General features: G+C 46.7%; 1 protein-coding gene across 1 annotated transcript; it reads right to left on the bottom strand.

The window, feature by feature from the left end:
* Positions 1–5,243: 5,243 nt before the first annotated feature.
* Positions 5,244–12,468, bottom strand: fbxo33 (F-box protein 33; the record flags this gene model as incomplete). Its single annotated transcript, XM_079216959.1, has 6 exons — positions 5,244–5,509; positions 6,627–6,924; positions 7,040–7,248; positions 7,378–7,538; positions 9,032–9,142; positions 12,035–12,468. 6 exons carry the CDS (start codon positions 12,466–12,468, stop codon positions 5,244–5,246), a joined length of 1,479 nt encoding a protein of 492 aa, XP_079073085.1.
* Positions 12,469–12,611: the final 143 nt, after the last annotated feature.

Below are 12,611 nucleotides of genomic sequence, written 5' to 3'. Positions count from 1 at the left end.
AACCTCTGTGTGCATGCGGGGTATAAATAAGTCCAGGTGCCCCTTTGTGTCCGCAGAGACTTCTGCGTGTGATAAATACGCGAGCCGACTTCCTGTGGCTGTTCCTTTGAGCTGGCAGGTTCCATTCCATGGAAAAGGAGAAGCTAGTTATTGTTGCTGTATAGTAGCACACGTCACACTTGTTGACCTTTTGTGTACCGGACACAAAAAAAAAGAAAAAGAAAAAACACGGTCTCGGGACGCTGAAGCGAAAGCGGAACTTGGCGTCGCAGAAACTCAGGCGACTTCATACTTTAAATAACCAACGCACCTCCACTGCGCTCAGACCAGCTGGTGACCCGGTGCGTCCGGTCCATAATAGCTGCTTCCCAGATCTCTTCCCAAAAAAAGAAAGAAAACAAACACGCCACTCGTTCAAAGTTACAAAAAATATAGCATATATATTTTATATATATATATATAGTCTAATCTGCATGCGGACACTTAACTAGCCATGTAGTGAACGGTTTGCGAAAGTCAGGCGGCCTGATCGACCCGCCGTAAGTGTCCCGATCCCAGCAGCCAATCACGTCACAGGGACTTTCACACGTGACACCGAGCACGTCGTCACCTGGCGTGTTCCGAGATGGAACCTCCTCCTCGCCACTTCTTAGCTTTCACATTGGAGGGATGCGCGGGCCGGACCGCTCTACAGAGGAACCCCGCGCTTTGGCTCGGCGAGGCGCCGTTCACCGATAGGGAGTTGGCCGTGTTGTGCTGCTTACTCTCATCGAGTAACACGCTGGTTAGAAACATCAAACTGCGCTTCGTATGACACACATTCCGTACAGCTGCTGGGGAATCCCGCTGACTTTTTTTGCGCTTTGGTCTCGTTGTTTAACGGCAACCGCCTGTTGGCGTTTGGTCTGGTCCAGCACAGCACAGTGTGCGTGTGTGTGCGTAGTGTGTGTGTGTGTGTGTGAACACGGTGGAAGCAGCCACAGCTCAGGGGAAGAAACCCCCCCAAAGTCAAAGGGGGAACCACTAAAGAAACCGGAAAAGAAATCACAAGAAGGAGGTACGGAGTCGGGAGGAATACTGGACCAGCCTCCCGCCAGCCTGCGTGTAACATGGGCACTTCAGAAAGACTTGTCTGGGTTCAGGTCTGGTCTACTGTGGTCTTTGGCAGCTAAAAACACATCAAGGGAGGAGACCAGATCCAGCGAGTGAGCTAGAGGCCTGAGCTATGGTAACTTTCCCTCCTCCTCTTGAAAACTGATTGTACCCTGAGAACGAACGAGAGTTTTCTGTTTCCTGCTGCAGTAGAAGTGATAAGGACCCCCCGTCCCCGCTTAAATACACACACACACACACACACACACACACACACACACACACACACACACACACACACACACACACATATCTTAACACAGCCACACCAGCGTATTCACACATTTTCTACTAGGTACACTTTCGAGAGATTGCATGAAACTGCGCAGGAAAACAAATTCAAACACAACACGCTTTACAGAGAGATTAAAACGCGCGTCCCGGCCTCAGAATGCTGCCTCCCGCAAAAGTGAACTAACAATCACTGCAACAAACAACGGCAAGCAACAAGAAGCTATTAACAGGGGGCGACTCCGGGAGCTTTCAGGCACAAGACGGCTCAATGTTCCGCTCTAGACATTGTTGATAAGTCGTTGTTTCCCCCCAGTAGTACTGTGGCCACGTTCACGAGCGTCAAGACACTCAAGTGTTTTTTCCCTTTTATCCAACAGAGGCAGGAGTAATGAAGCCCCTAGTCTGCAAAGACGCTTAACTTTTTAGAATCGTCCTCACGAGCCTGGGAGGGAAATTCATGACAACACATCGTCTTTGTGCGTTTTTCCAGTTGGGAGTATATCCTTTGGGGCGACGTGACGTCGGAGCCATTAACAGTTAAGAAGACGAGAACTGGACGAGGAAGCACACACGGTGGGGATGGTGGAGTTTGTAAAATCAGCTGTTTTTAAAAATAACTTCTATTTGTTCAGCTCGGATGACCATCTAGTGTGACGTGACATTCGACTGTAGATGTCTGTCCCCCTCGTATCAGGTGACGCCTATACCAACACAAACAGTAAATCTCTCACATAAAAAGGAGCAAAGCTCTAAAAAGAAAAGAAAAACAAATGAGACGAGAGGAAAAAAAGACAAGATAAAACAAACCAAACTGATTTTGGTCTGAATGCGTCACGTTGGCATTGCCGTCCCCTCTGAGTGTCGGAGCGCAGACGGCCTTTAAAAGAAGCTCCTGGTACCAGAGTGCATTTTATCCTGAGATATGGACCAAGGACTAGAGAGATCCATCATGGCTAAACCACGAGGTCCCTTAACAGACGAGCAAACATTTGGTAACCATAGGCCCCTTCCACTGGGACCAGTTCATCCTGCTGGCAGCTCAGGATCCACATCAGTCTATGTATTTAAAAAAAAAAAAAAAAGTATCACTGGTCCACCGTGTAAACTACAGACCTCGATATGGACCTTCAGTCTGCGATGCCCCGACCCTCTAAAGCGCCATGGTGTGCAAAACAAGCGAGCCCATTAGGGAGTGACTTTTCCTAATAAAGGCCAGGTGTCAGCGTTTGCTTCGGGAAGTTAGGCGCTAGGATATTCCCGACGAGGGTGTCGCAGGCCGTCACAGCCCTGAAGCGGTAGATAATATATATATATATATATATATATATAAATATATATATATATATATATATATATATATATATATATATATATATATATATATATATATATATATATATATATATATATATATATATATATATATATATATAAAATCTGGCCCGCTTATTCGTCTGGAGCCTCCACCCCGACCACAGAGCCTGAGTGACATTTCTTTAAAGTCTCGCCTTCACCCTGGTCACTGGACGCCGGGGACCGAGTCTGAATGCCGCCGCCGCCTTTCACACCGGAAAACTGACTACATTCACTTCAGAAGTTAATTGGGCCGACAGGTCCTCCGCCAACAGCATGGATCCCTCCCTCATAGACTGAGATATAAAACATGTGCAATGAGCAGACAGCTTTTGCCATTCTTTAGTCTTTATCAACCTTAATCTTTGAAAACAAATGTATGATTAAGTTTACTGACCCCCCCTCCCCTCCTCTCTCTCCTAACTAACCAACCGAGGTGGAGCGAGGGGTTTATCAGATGGCATAATGAACAACATTATTAATAATAACAACAACAACTGTATCCAGAAATCAAGGGGGCTGTTTCCAAGGCAACTGTGACTCAAGAGGAAATAAAAAATATATATATATATCTAACGACAATATCTCACACTAACTGATTGTTTCACACACACCCTACTCGACGTCACCACTTCTCTCCTGGTCATAGTGATGTTAAACGCCTTCAGAAATACGCCAAAGGTTCACACCCACGACCTTGTTGTGCTGTTGGTGCCACGCTGCCAAAAAAAACAAAAGAAGAAAAAGAAACCCAGCCGGTGGAACCTACGACGCCCCAACGCGTTTATTCTGCCGCCGTGACTTATGGCGAGATATGCGCCTTCGATATAAAACATAAACCTGACCGGCCGACACAGAGACAGAGTATAGTTACATTCAGTGCATCTTTTTTCTTTTAGCGGTTCTTTAGAGTGAAATGACGGACTCCAAAACAGGAAATCCACCGCGAGGGAAAGAAACTAGTTCCTGGCTGCAAAACATGAGTTTGGTTTTCGCCTCCTGATGGGCGCTGAGCCTGCAGAACACTGGGTTGGTTTGCACCAGTCATTTTAGTAAAGTAGTCACAGAGATTTCTCTTTCTTTTTAAATCTCAGAGCCCTTCATCTGATGTCACACCCTCCTGTTCTTTTCTTCGACATGATGACTTCACATGTTAGCAGACGGGGCTCTGGAGCCGGTGAAAGTATTGACCTCTAAAAAGGCAGCTATATTCATCCCGAATAAAAAAAATAAAAAAAACATGTAACTACGACCTCGCCACAGATTGAAACAGAACCGCGTGTCGCATCGTGTCGGCTGAATTCCAGTTCGGCTCCGAGCGTCAGCGGGAAGACGAGGCTCCCGGTTTAACCTGCTAGCGAGGTTTTCATGAAAGAAGTGAGCAGGATGGGAAGTGCGTTGGCTGCAAGCATGTAACAATATTCTCCGTAACACCACCAGCAAGGGGCTCAAACCATTCAAACGGGGACATCCGAGTCGCAGCGCTGACATGGTTGTTGCTGGTGAACAGCTTGAAACCTGATTAGCACCCGCCGCAGTCAGCCACATTGCTCTGGAGGTTCCCACCCTGCTGCCGAGGGGCAAAGTGTCCGCTGCTCTCTTCCAGAGCAACAAAAGAAGCGATAGTTGCGTTGACCCAGGAAGCAATCGATTGGTTAGTTTACAAACTGAGGGTCGCTGGAGCTGACAGTGAGACCAACGCGGAGCAAAGGTTTTCAAAAAGGTAAAAGGAGAAATATGTTCACAACTAAAGCATTGCCCCCATCCCCCACTTAAAACCCACCGGCCGGTTATTCAACCTGCCTGGTTGTCCCGCAGTAGCCGTGAGCAGGATAATAATATATCTGTATTTAAATACACACAAAGCCTATACAGGCAAGGGAACCACCACACAGGGGGAAAAACAAGGTTATACAGAGCAGGTTGAGATGAGAAACAGTCAAAGGAAAAGAAAACAAATCAAAAAGGTACATCATACAGAGGCTCTGGAGGTGATTATGGTGAAGGAGAGACATCGAGCTCTGAATACTTTACTTCACTCAAGACCAGACCAGACTGGGCCGTGCAGACAAAGAGGGCATTGGAAGTGGCGGAGAGACCGTTAAACACGTTGGTCATGACTCGTGTCAGGCGCCACAGATTGGTATGAGTTCAAATTGAATGAATATAGAATTTAAAATGTCTAATTTGAAAAGGGATGTTCTTAATTGGTCATTGGCCGACTAGATAATCAGGAGGCAAAGCAAGAAAAACAGGGAATCATTTGGAAAATGACTTGATTGTGTGCTAAAACCCCTGTGAAAGAAAAATAAAAGTAAAAATAAAAACAATCGGCTCACATCAGTTCACATAAATGTAATCCATAGATTGCTTTACGATCCAGTTTAGATTTCTCACTTCGTCTTTGTTTGGCCTGGTTCAGAGGTCCGAGTTGACTTGGACCGGTCTGGTCTGGTCTGGTCTGGACGCAGTCTAGGCTGCGGCGCGTTGGACTTGCCGTCCGCCTACATGCCGGCGCTGAAGGCTTGCAGCTCGCGGTGGAAGTGCTGGGTGGGCTCGGACAAAACCAGGCTGGAATCCAGGCAGGGGTGCCAGACGCGGCCGAGGCCCAGAGAAACCTCCTTGACCAGGTTGTGCACCGGGTCGCCCTCAACGCCCACCGACTGGTCCGGGTCGAAGTCGATGCTCTCCTCGGAGACGGTCAGGACGCGGAGGCTGGAGCCCCGCAGCCGGGAGATGGCCACCAGATTATGGGACCAAACAGTGTAACCTAGAGAGTTAGAGAATATTTAGGATCAACGACTACACAGCTTTACCCTCAACGTAACGTTGATGTATGATGATATACTGGTTACATCTTCATAGTCGTTAAGATTGCAATTGCTTTTCCTCGTCTCCCGTAGTTGCAGAGAAGGACTTTGACCTACTTCCAGACCAACACAATGCCAGTAGCTGGCGGTTGAAGGCGCTGCCTGAACAGGAATAACAACAACAACGGCGTCTAGACCAGCTGGTGTGCAGTATTTGAAAACATGCTCTTGGAAATAAGCAAATCTCTTCATGTGAGAGATGCAGTGTGACGTTAGTGTGAAAGTGTACACGATTTTACACATTGATAAACCCACAGATTATAACCACCGAACTCTGCAAGCAGCAGGAAGCGGTTTTCAGTGGAAAATACACCCACCTCCCCGTATGCTGCCTGCAAAGCAGCAAACACCAGACTAACAGAGGTAGTGACAAACTGGAGAACATAGCATTCAGCATACTTAATACTTAGCAGCTAACAAGCTAAATATTCTTCTCTCAGTTGACGGCAAAATGGAGCTAAAAGGAGGGTGAGTATTGAACTTCAATCAATCAGGAGGTCAGAAGCAGACTATGCAGCCCTGGAGGGGACATGGATGGAAAACTAAATTGATTTCTAGAATTATTATAGGACTAGGAGCTGATGGAAAGTCATCATCCGTCTGTCTTTGGGTGCAGATTTGTGGTTTATGCGTTGAACCCTGGGGGACATGAGGTCAAGCTTGCTGTGACTGGCACAGCTGTTTCAGAGCGATGAGAACAGTGATGTGGCCGGCTAGCAGTATTCAATAATCAGTCGGCGTCGTCACCATACCTGCTGATCCATATTCACCTTGTTGTGGTTTCTATGGTGCCAAACTGACCCAGAAGTACATTAACCTTTTCTTTTGGTATTGCCTCCTAGTGCCCTCATCCCCCATCTTGAGTTAGATTTCAAGTTACGATAGTTTCTCTTGGCTTCCCACCCATAGTCAGATCACTCCAACCAAGCCTGAATCAATGTATATAATACCTGTAAGCACGACAACCACATGTCTGCTATCACAAAGTTGACCCTTGAAACAACAAGCTGAACTCACCGTGTATCACCAGTACAGCCAGCTGAGTACATCTCCATGACAAGAGGACCAGCGGGTCTTCGTTCCGATTGACGTTGAGGTCGGGGAAGTCGGGGTCGTCCCTCAGGAGCAGGAAGTGAGTCAGCGTTTTGTTGTACTGCTGAGATATGAGCTCCAGTGTGGCGTCGGTCACCAGCGTGCTGTAACTGTCGAGGTGGAGGCGCTCCAGTGGGAGGCTGGGCTTTAGGACCCTGAGGAGCTCCGAGCTGTCGACCTCCAGGGCCATGATGTACACGCGCAGGTTGGCGCTCGCGCGGATCTGTGGGAGGATCGGGTAAACTTTACAAAACGGAGCAAGAGGCTGACCTGGAGTCATTTGGTTTCTGGCTCGACGGGCCCACAGGACGGAGAAACAAAGAGACGCCTTGCATTACCAGAGCTTTCCAATCGTCCTCGGTAGCGGTCCCTTCCAGCGGTTTGAATTCCAGGGCGGCGCCGTTGAGCAGCAGGGAGAGGCGATGCAGCGGAGTTCGGTGAGGAGATGCCAGCAGACCGCAAAGCTCAGATGTCAAATCAGCGAAATCCACAGCCAAAGAATGAAGATTAGATAGACGATCCAACTCCGACGGCGAGATGAGGGGACCTGAGGGAGACGAGGTAGAGGTTAGTTATACAAAACATAACATTGTTCTGGATTCACACAAATATAATTGTTGTTTTGTTTTCAACTGAAGCTGTAACGGACACACAGAAGAACCACGCCTACACATACCCAGCTGGTGGTCCAGTAAACTGAGGTGCTGCAGGGTCTCCGCTGAAGGATTGGACAGGCTGGCTACAGAGCAGGGGGTCACCAGACCCAGCATGAAGCTGCAGGACAGCCACCTCAGCTGCCTGCCGTTCGACAGCAACTCCATGAACAATTGCTGGATTCTGCAGAGAAGGAAAGAATGAGCTTCAAGTCAATTTTCTAGCATTACGAGAAGAACATCTAAGACACGGTGAAAGTGGTGTGTACCAGTTCAAATCCAAATCCAGGACAAACTTCATCCCAGAAAAATGTGTGAAAAAAAAAAAAGCTGAAGATATTTGTTTGTGCGAAGAGAAAGATATGCAAGAAAAGCACTGGACGCAAGACGGAGCATGTCCCCATATTAAACTCTGTGATGAGTAAACACAACAACAGGCTACAGTTGGGTAATCTGGCCTTATATTTCAACACATTGCCTGCAGCTAATGAACCTCAAGTTCACGAAAACAACATGACATCATCGTGTAGAAGATATGAACCGACGACGCATTTTCATAATGCCACCCACCTGTGCTGGTTGCCATGAATGAGAAATACTAAGCAATGATCTGGATCAATGAGCTGTGTGCATTGAAAATAGTCCCCAAATTGAGTATTCTGATGCGCGCACACGCACACACACACACACACAAACTTTATACATTATAGTGCACCATCAAGGAAGTAACATTACCCAAAACAAAGCCTATTGTCTCCAAGCTCATGCAGAATTAATCCTGACGACATCAACAAGGTTATTTCCCCATATTTGGAGAGATTAGCGTCGACATAACTTTGGATTCGGCCACAGCAAATTAGAGGTCCAGATTGTCCGATTAATCAGAATTGTGCGCCATTGATTCCTTTCATCTGCGCTGGCATGCTTTGCTGGTTGCAAAAACTCTGCGTCTACACTGCCGGAAACGTGTAACGAGAAAGAAAAAGAGCCCAGCGAAGACAAAGAAGCGAACCAAAGCCCGGCTTCATTTCACAAGGGAAGACGACAGCAGGGTTACTTGTGATGGCCGTAAAATTATTGTGCCACCGCTCCCTCACCTCCAGCGCATCCCGGTACCGAGGAGGAATATCTGACGTTATAAAACCACCAGGCAGGCTCTGCGCATTTTACTGTTGAACCACGATGACATAAATGAAAACAAAACACGTCCATCCCCGTTGGTAATTAGCATTCGGGATTATTTTAAAATCATCACATGATTATTTTCCGTTCTCAGGCAGTGAACACTCCCTCCCTCCTCAGAGACGGATCCCCAGTCCGCTGCAGCTCAGCAGCTCCATTATTCATTCCTCCATCAGCCCGACAGAGAGCTGGTCACACACAGCGATGTGTGTGATGTTGTGTGCCGACTGGACAAAGACAAACCGCCTACCCATCTACCTATTTTGGAAAACGAATCATGCTTCTGAAACACCAAACATCTGCTGTTTTCAATTCCAAACATGGCGGCCAACAGAGCCATCTTGTGAATAGTACTCTCCCACACAAACATCCACTGAAAATCAAAAAAAAAAGACAACAAATGTTCTTTTGTCCATTTCATCCATGTCCATCCAGGAACATATACTGAATCCAACCCGTTCTCACTGAACCATGTGTTGCTTTACTCGGACTTACTCGTTGATCTTTTTGTCCCCCTGGTGAATTTGGTGCAGGTTGGAGCGGTCCAGAAGCCCCTCCTGCTGGAGGACACAGGTGTCTCCATACATACTCAGCTTCCGCAGGTTTCTAGAGGACGAGAGAGAGAAAGAGAACGTTAGGAAGATGAAAAAGAAACGACCGCAACAGTGCATTTTGTTTTCAACTTGTGAGCTTCAACATACAACTGTATGTTGAACAACTGGTGTTATTGCGTTCGTATGGAATTGAAGCCAGATAACGACGTATAACTATACATCGTTATCTGGCTTCAATACCCCAACAAAGTCCCATGATGACGGTTACGAACTCGGGAAGGAGACCACGCGTTTCTCAATCTAGCTATGAGCTAATATTCTAAACATATAATCCAGGCTAAAAGCGACACTTCACAACTACAAGGTTGCGTAGTTCAGATCCAATTTAAGGCAAAGTGTGAGGATGGTGTGGATGAGCAAGAGTGCCGTAAGCCGTCGAGAGTTAAACATAATGCGTTCATGGTAACCGTTACTTGTCTATTTAAAATACATTCAGAACAAATCGGTTGTTTTTCCTTTTGTGGTTGAATCCCAATCAAACCTGGGAAATAAAGTAAAACCTAATATATGACAGTTATGCCTTCATCAAGAGTGGGTTAAGAAGTTAGGTAGAAGCCATTATATGATTTGTGTTTCACCTGTTTGTTGGATTCGCTATGTTTTAATGACGCGATGATGTCAGGGGGCGTCAACGTTATGTATAGACGTCACCTGAGGGCAGCAGGTGTGTTTTGGTTTAGAGAGCGGAAGGGGAACCTATTTTTAACGGCATTATGAGAACCCATTAAGACCAGAGATATCGCCCCTTTTGAAACGCATTTAGAGACAAAGCAGGTTTTTCTGTTCAAGAGGAGTTTATTTATTTTTCTGTTATACAATAAACGGATTTGAAGTGCGCGTTAATTTACCGACCGCTCCTTCAAGTGATGTTGTGCGTTAGTCATTACCGAGACGCCTGTATCCTAAAGAACAGTATACACCGTTGCATGTGTGTTAGCATTCTGAACAGAGAACCAAACCCAGTCGCATAATTATCTCAAATGGATGGTTTCATTGTCGTCCGTTTGCTCCGTCAACATTTGCTGAAGTCATTACTGCCGTAAGTTGTGTTTCAGGTTCAATCACCTGAAGCGCAGCTCGACTAGAGGGTTAAGTTTAACCACTTCCAATGCAAACAACATCAGAAGAGTGGGGCTGAGTTTCCTCACATCTCAAACTGTAACCATGTTGTGCAATCTGGTCCAGCCCTGCCCCGTTCCTGTGTATTGCTGGGTCGTCTCCTATCGTGACAGAAATATGACTGCCTTGCACTTCGCTGCACTGCCGTCTAGAGCCCTTTATATGCTGCAGCGCAAAATGGATTTCCAACAATCGAGCAGCAAACTATATGCCAAAAGTTGCTGCTTTTAAAAGCAGTCCAAAACGGACCGTCTGCAACCGTCTCTGACAACAATGTCAGTTGCGGGATAAGATAACCAACCACACGTGCGCACCTCCTGGGCTCTTTGTCCCTTATGTTTGATAAAGCCCACTTTCTGCAAATTAACCAAGAGCTAAGCTTTAAAATAATAAACCAAAAGCAGGCTCATGCGCAGCTACTTAGTGGAGGAAACCACTAGTTATGTATACCCATTATGTTTTAACATGTACCAGTGGAGTTGGCCATATGTTGGCTTCATGAAATGTCACCTGATAACATGGGAGCTGAAGTTAGATATGACATGACTTGTTTTTACATTTCATTTCATTTAGCTGACGCTTTTATCCAAAGTGACTTACAATAAGTGCATTTCAAACATGAGTACAAACTCAGAACAACAAGAATCAAGAAAGTACAATTTCAATAAAGTTAAACTACAAAGTGCTATCAGTACCAGCGGTCAACTGTTTTGAATTGATACAAATGGTAAATAGCAATTAAATAATATGACAAGTTGAGTATGGCACATTTTATTATGACATACTGCTAAATTTACTCGTTTAATGTATTGCTGGTTTGCTTAAGGCCGTCGGGAAGTAAAAAGACCTGCAGGAATCCACACAACGTGCCACCATGGACTAAAGCTAAGCTTCACCAGCTCGTTTCCATCAGTGGATTTGCTGAATGGAAACATATTGGAAACTGCTCAATGAGAACAAGTCGGACAACAGAAAAGAAAAGAAAAAAGGTTTCATCCCCCTCAGCAAGAACGAAGACAGACATTGCACAGCAGTGGATGGGAGCTATTTCCAACACTACAAAGCACCGTGGAGAATAAAAGAGAATGTGGGAGAAGGTACAACAGAGGGAGAGAAGTTCTGCACTGAAACTGCACCGGAAGCTGAACGTTCAAAGTCACGTTTTATGAGCCAAGTGGCTAGAATGCATGTATGCAGCACATAGACGGTGACATACCAGAGCTAAATGCACACACACATACACCCAATGTGTGTGTGTGCGTGTGTCAGTGCTGATATCAGCAAGTCAAGGCCAACAAAGCCTCCTGCAGCTGCATTGTATCCGCTGGTAAGAAGACCCCCAATGTGAACATAGAAAACAGAACTGGCAACACAAAAAACGCGCAGACGAGCGTTTAACGCGTTGTCAAAAGGAGCAAACGTCACACATACGATGTTTGGTGATTTTAAGTCTGTGTACAAACAAGAAAGCGACACGATACTTATAAATGAACGACGTTTTCAGAGGTATTACGAAAACGTCGGATGCTAAGCACGCCTGCAAAGACGAGACCCCATTACGTAACTCCTAATGTCGGGGTTTGTTTATAGCTAAGTAAGCTAACTAGCTAGCTAGCTGCTAGCTAAGTGCGACGCACCAAATACTACGAAACAACAAAAATGGAGGAGGAGGAAGGAAGGAGGAGGGTGTCACGCGAATTCCGGAAAAATAATAAAAACAAACACTCGGGAGTTTTTTTTTTTTTTGGAGCAAAAGTAACGATACCTGTTGTTGCGGATGCTGGAGAACACACACAGCACCTGTTCCAGGTAGGTGGCCATGGCGTCCCTCCATCGCTCGGAGAGCTGCGGGTCGCTGTCGGGCTGGTCCATCCTGGCGGACGACGGGTCGCTGCTCAGCGGGCTCAGGTAGCCCTCCACCGGGGCGAGCTCCAGCTGCAGCTCCCGCACGAAGGAGCCGAACTTGCGCATGAGGAAGTCCAGCTTCGGGGTCTCCTCGGAGCTGGAGCCGCCGCCGTTGCAGCCGCCGCCTATCCGCAGCTTGAGCTCGGTCCACAGCGCCGGGTAGAAGAGGCACTCCCTCCATCGCGAGCACACGGTCGAGGCCCGGAGCTTGTCTCGGTCGGACAGAAAAGAGAATATGTGCACGATGAGCTCGCTGGGCAAAGCCATGGCTCCGACACCCCCGCACAGAGCCATGGCGAGCAGAGGAAGCTGCTGTCCGAAACGCAACCAGCTATAAAATAAATGTTACAACCGTTGTTAAAATAATGGGTGCTGCAGCAGCGAATTACAGCAACGCTTCTTCCTCTCGGTGAAAACAAACCGTTTTTTTTTAGCTT

This window comes from Taurulus bubalis (assembly GCF_910589615.1).
Source record: "Taurulus bubalis genome assembly, chromosome: 4".
Taxonomy (NCBI): domain Eukaryota; kingdom Metazoa; phylum Chordata; class Actinopteri; order Perciformes; family Cottidae; genus Taurulus; species Taurulus bubalis.
Note: the sequence above shows the minus strand (reverse complement) of the source record. Positions and strands in the feature narration are given on the sequence as shown.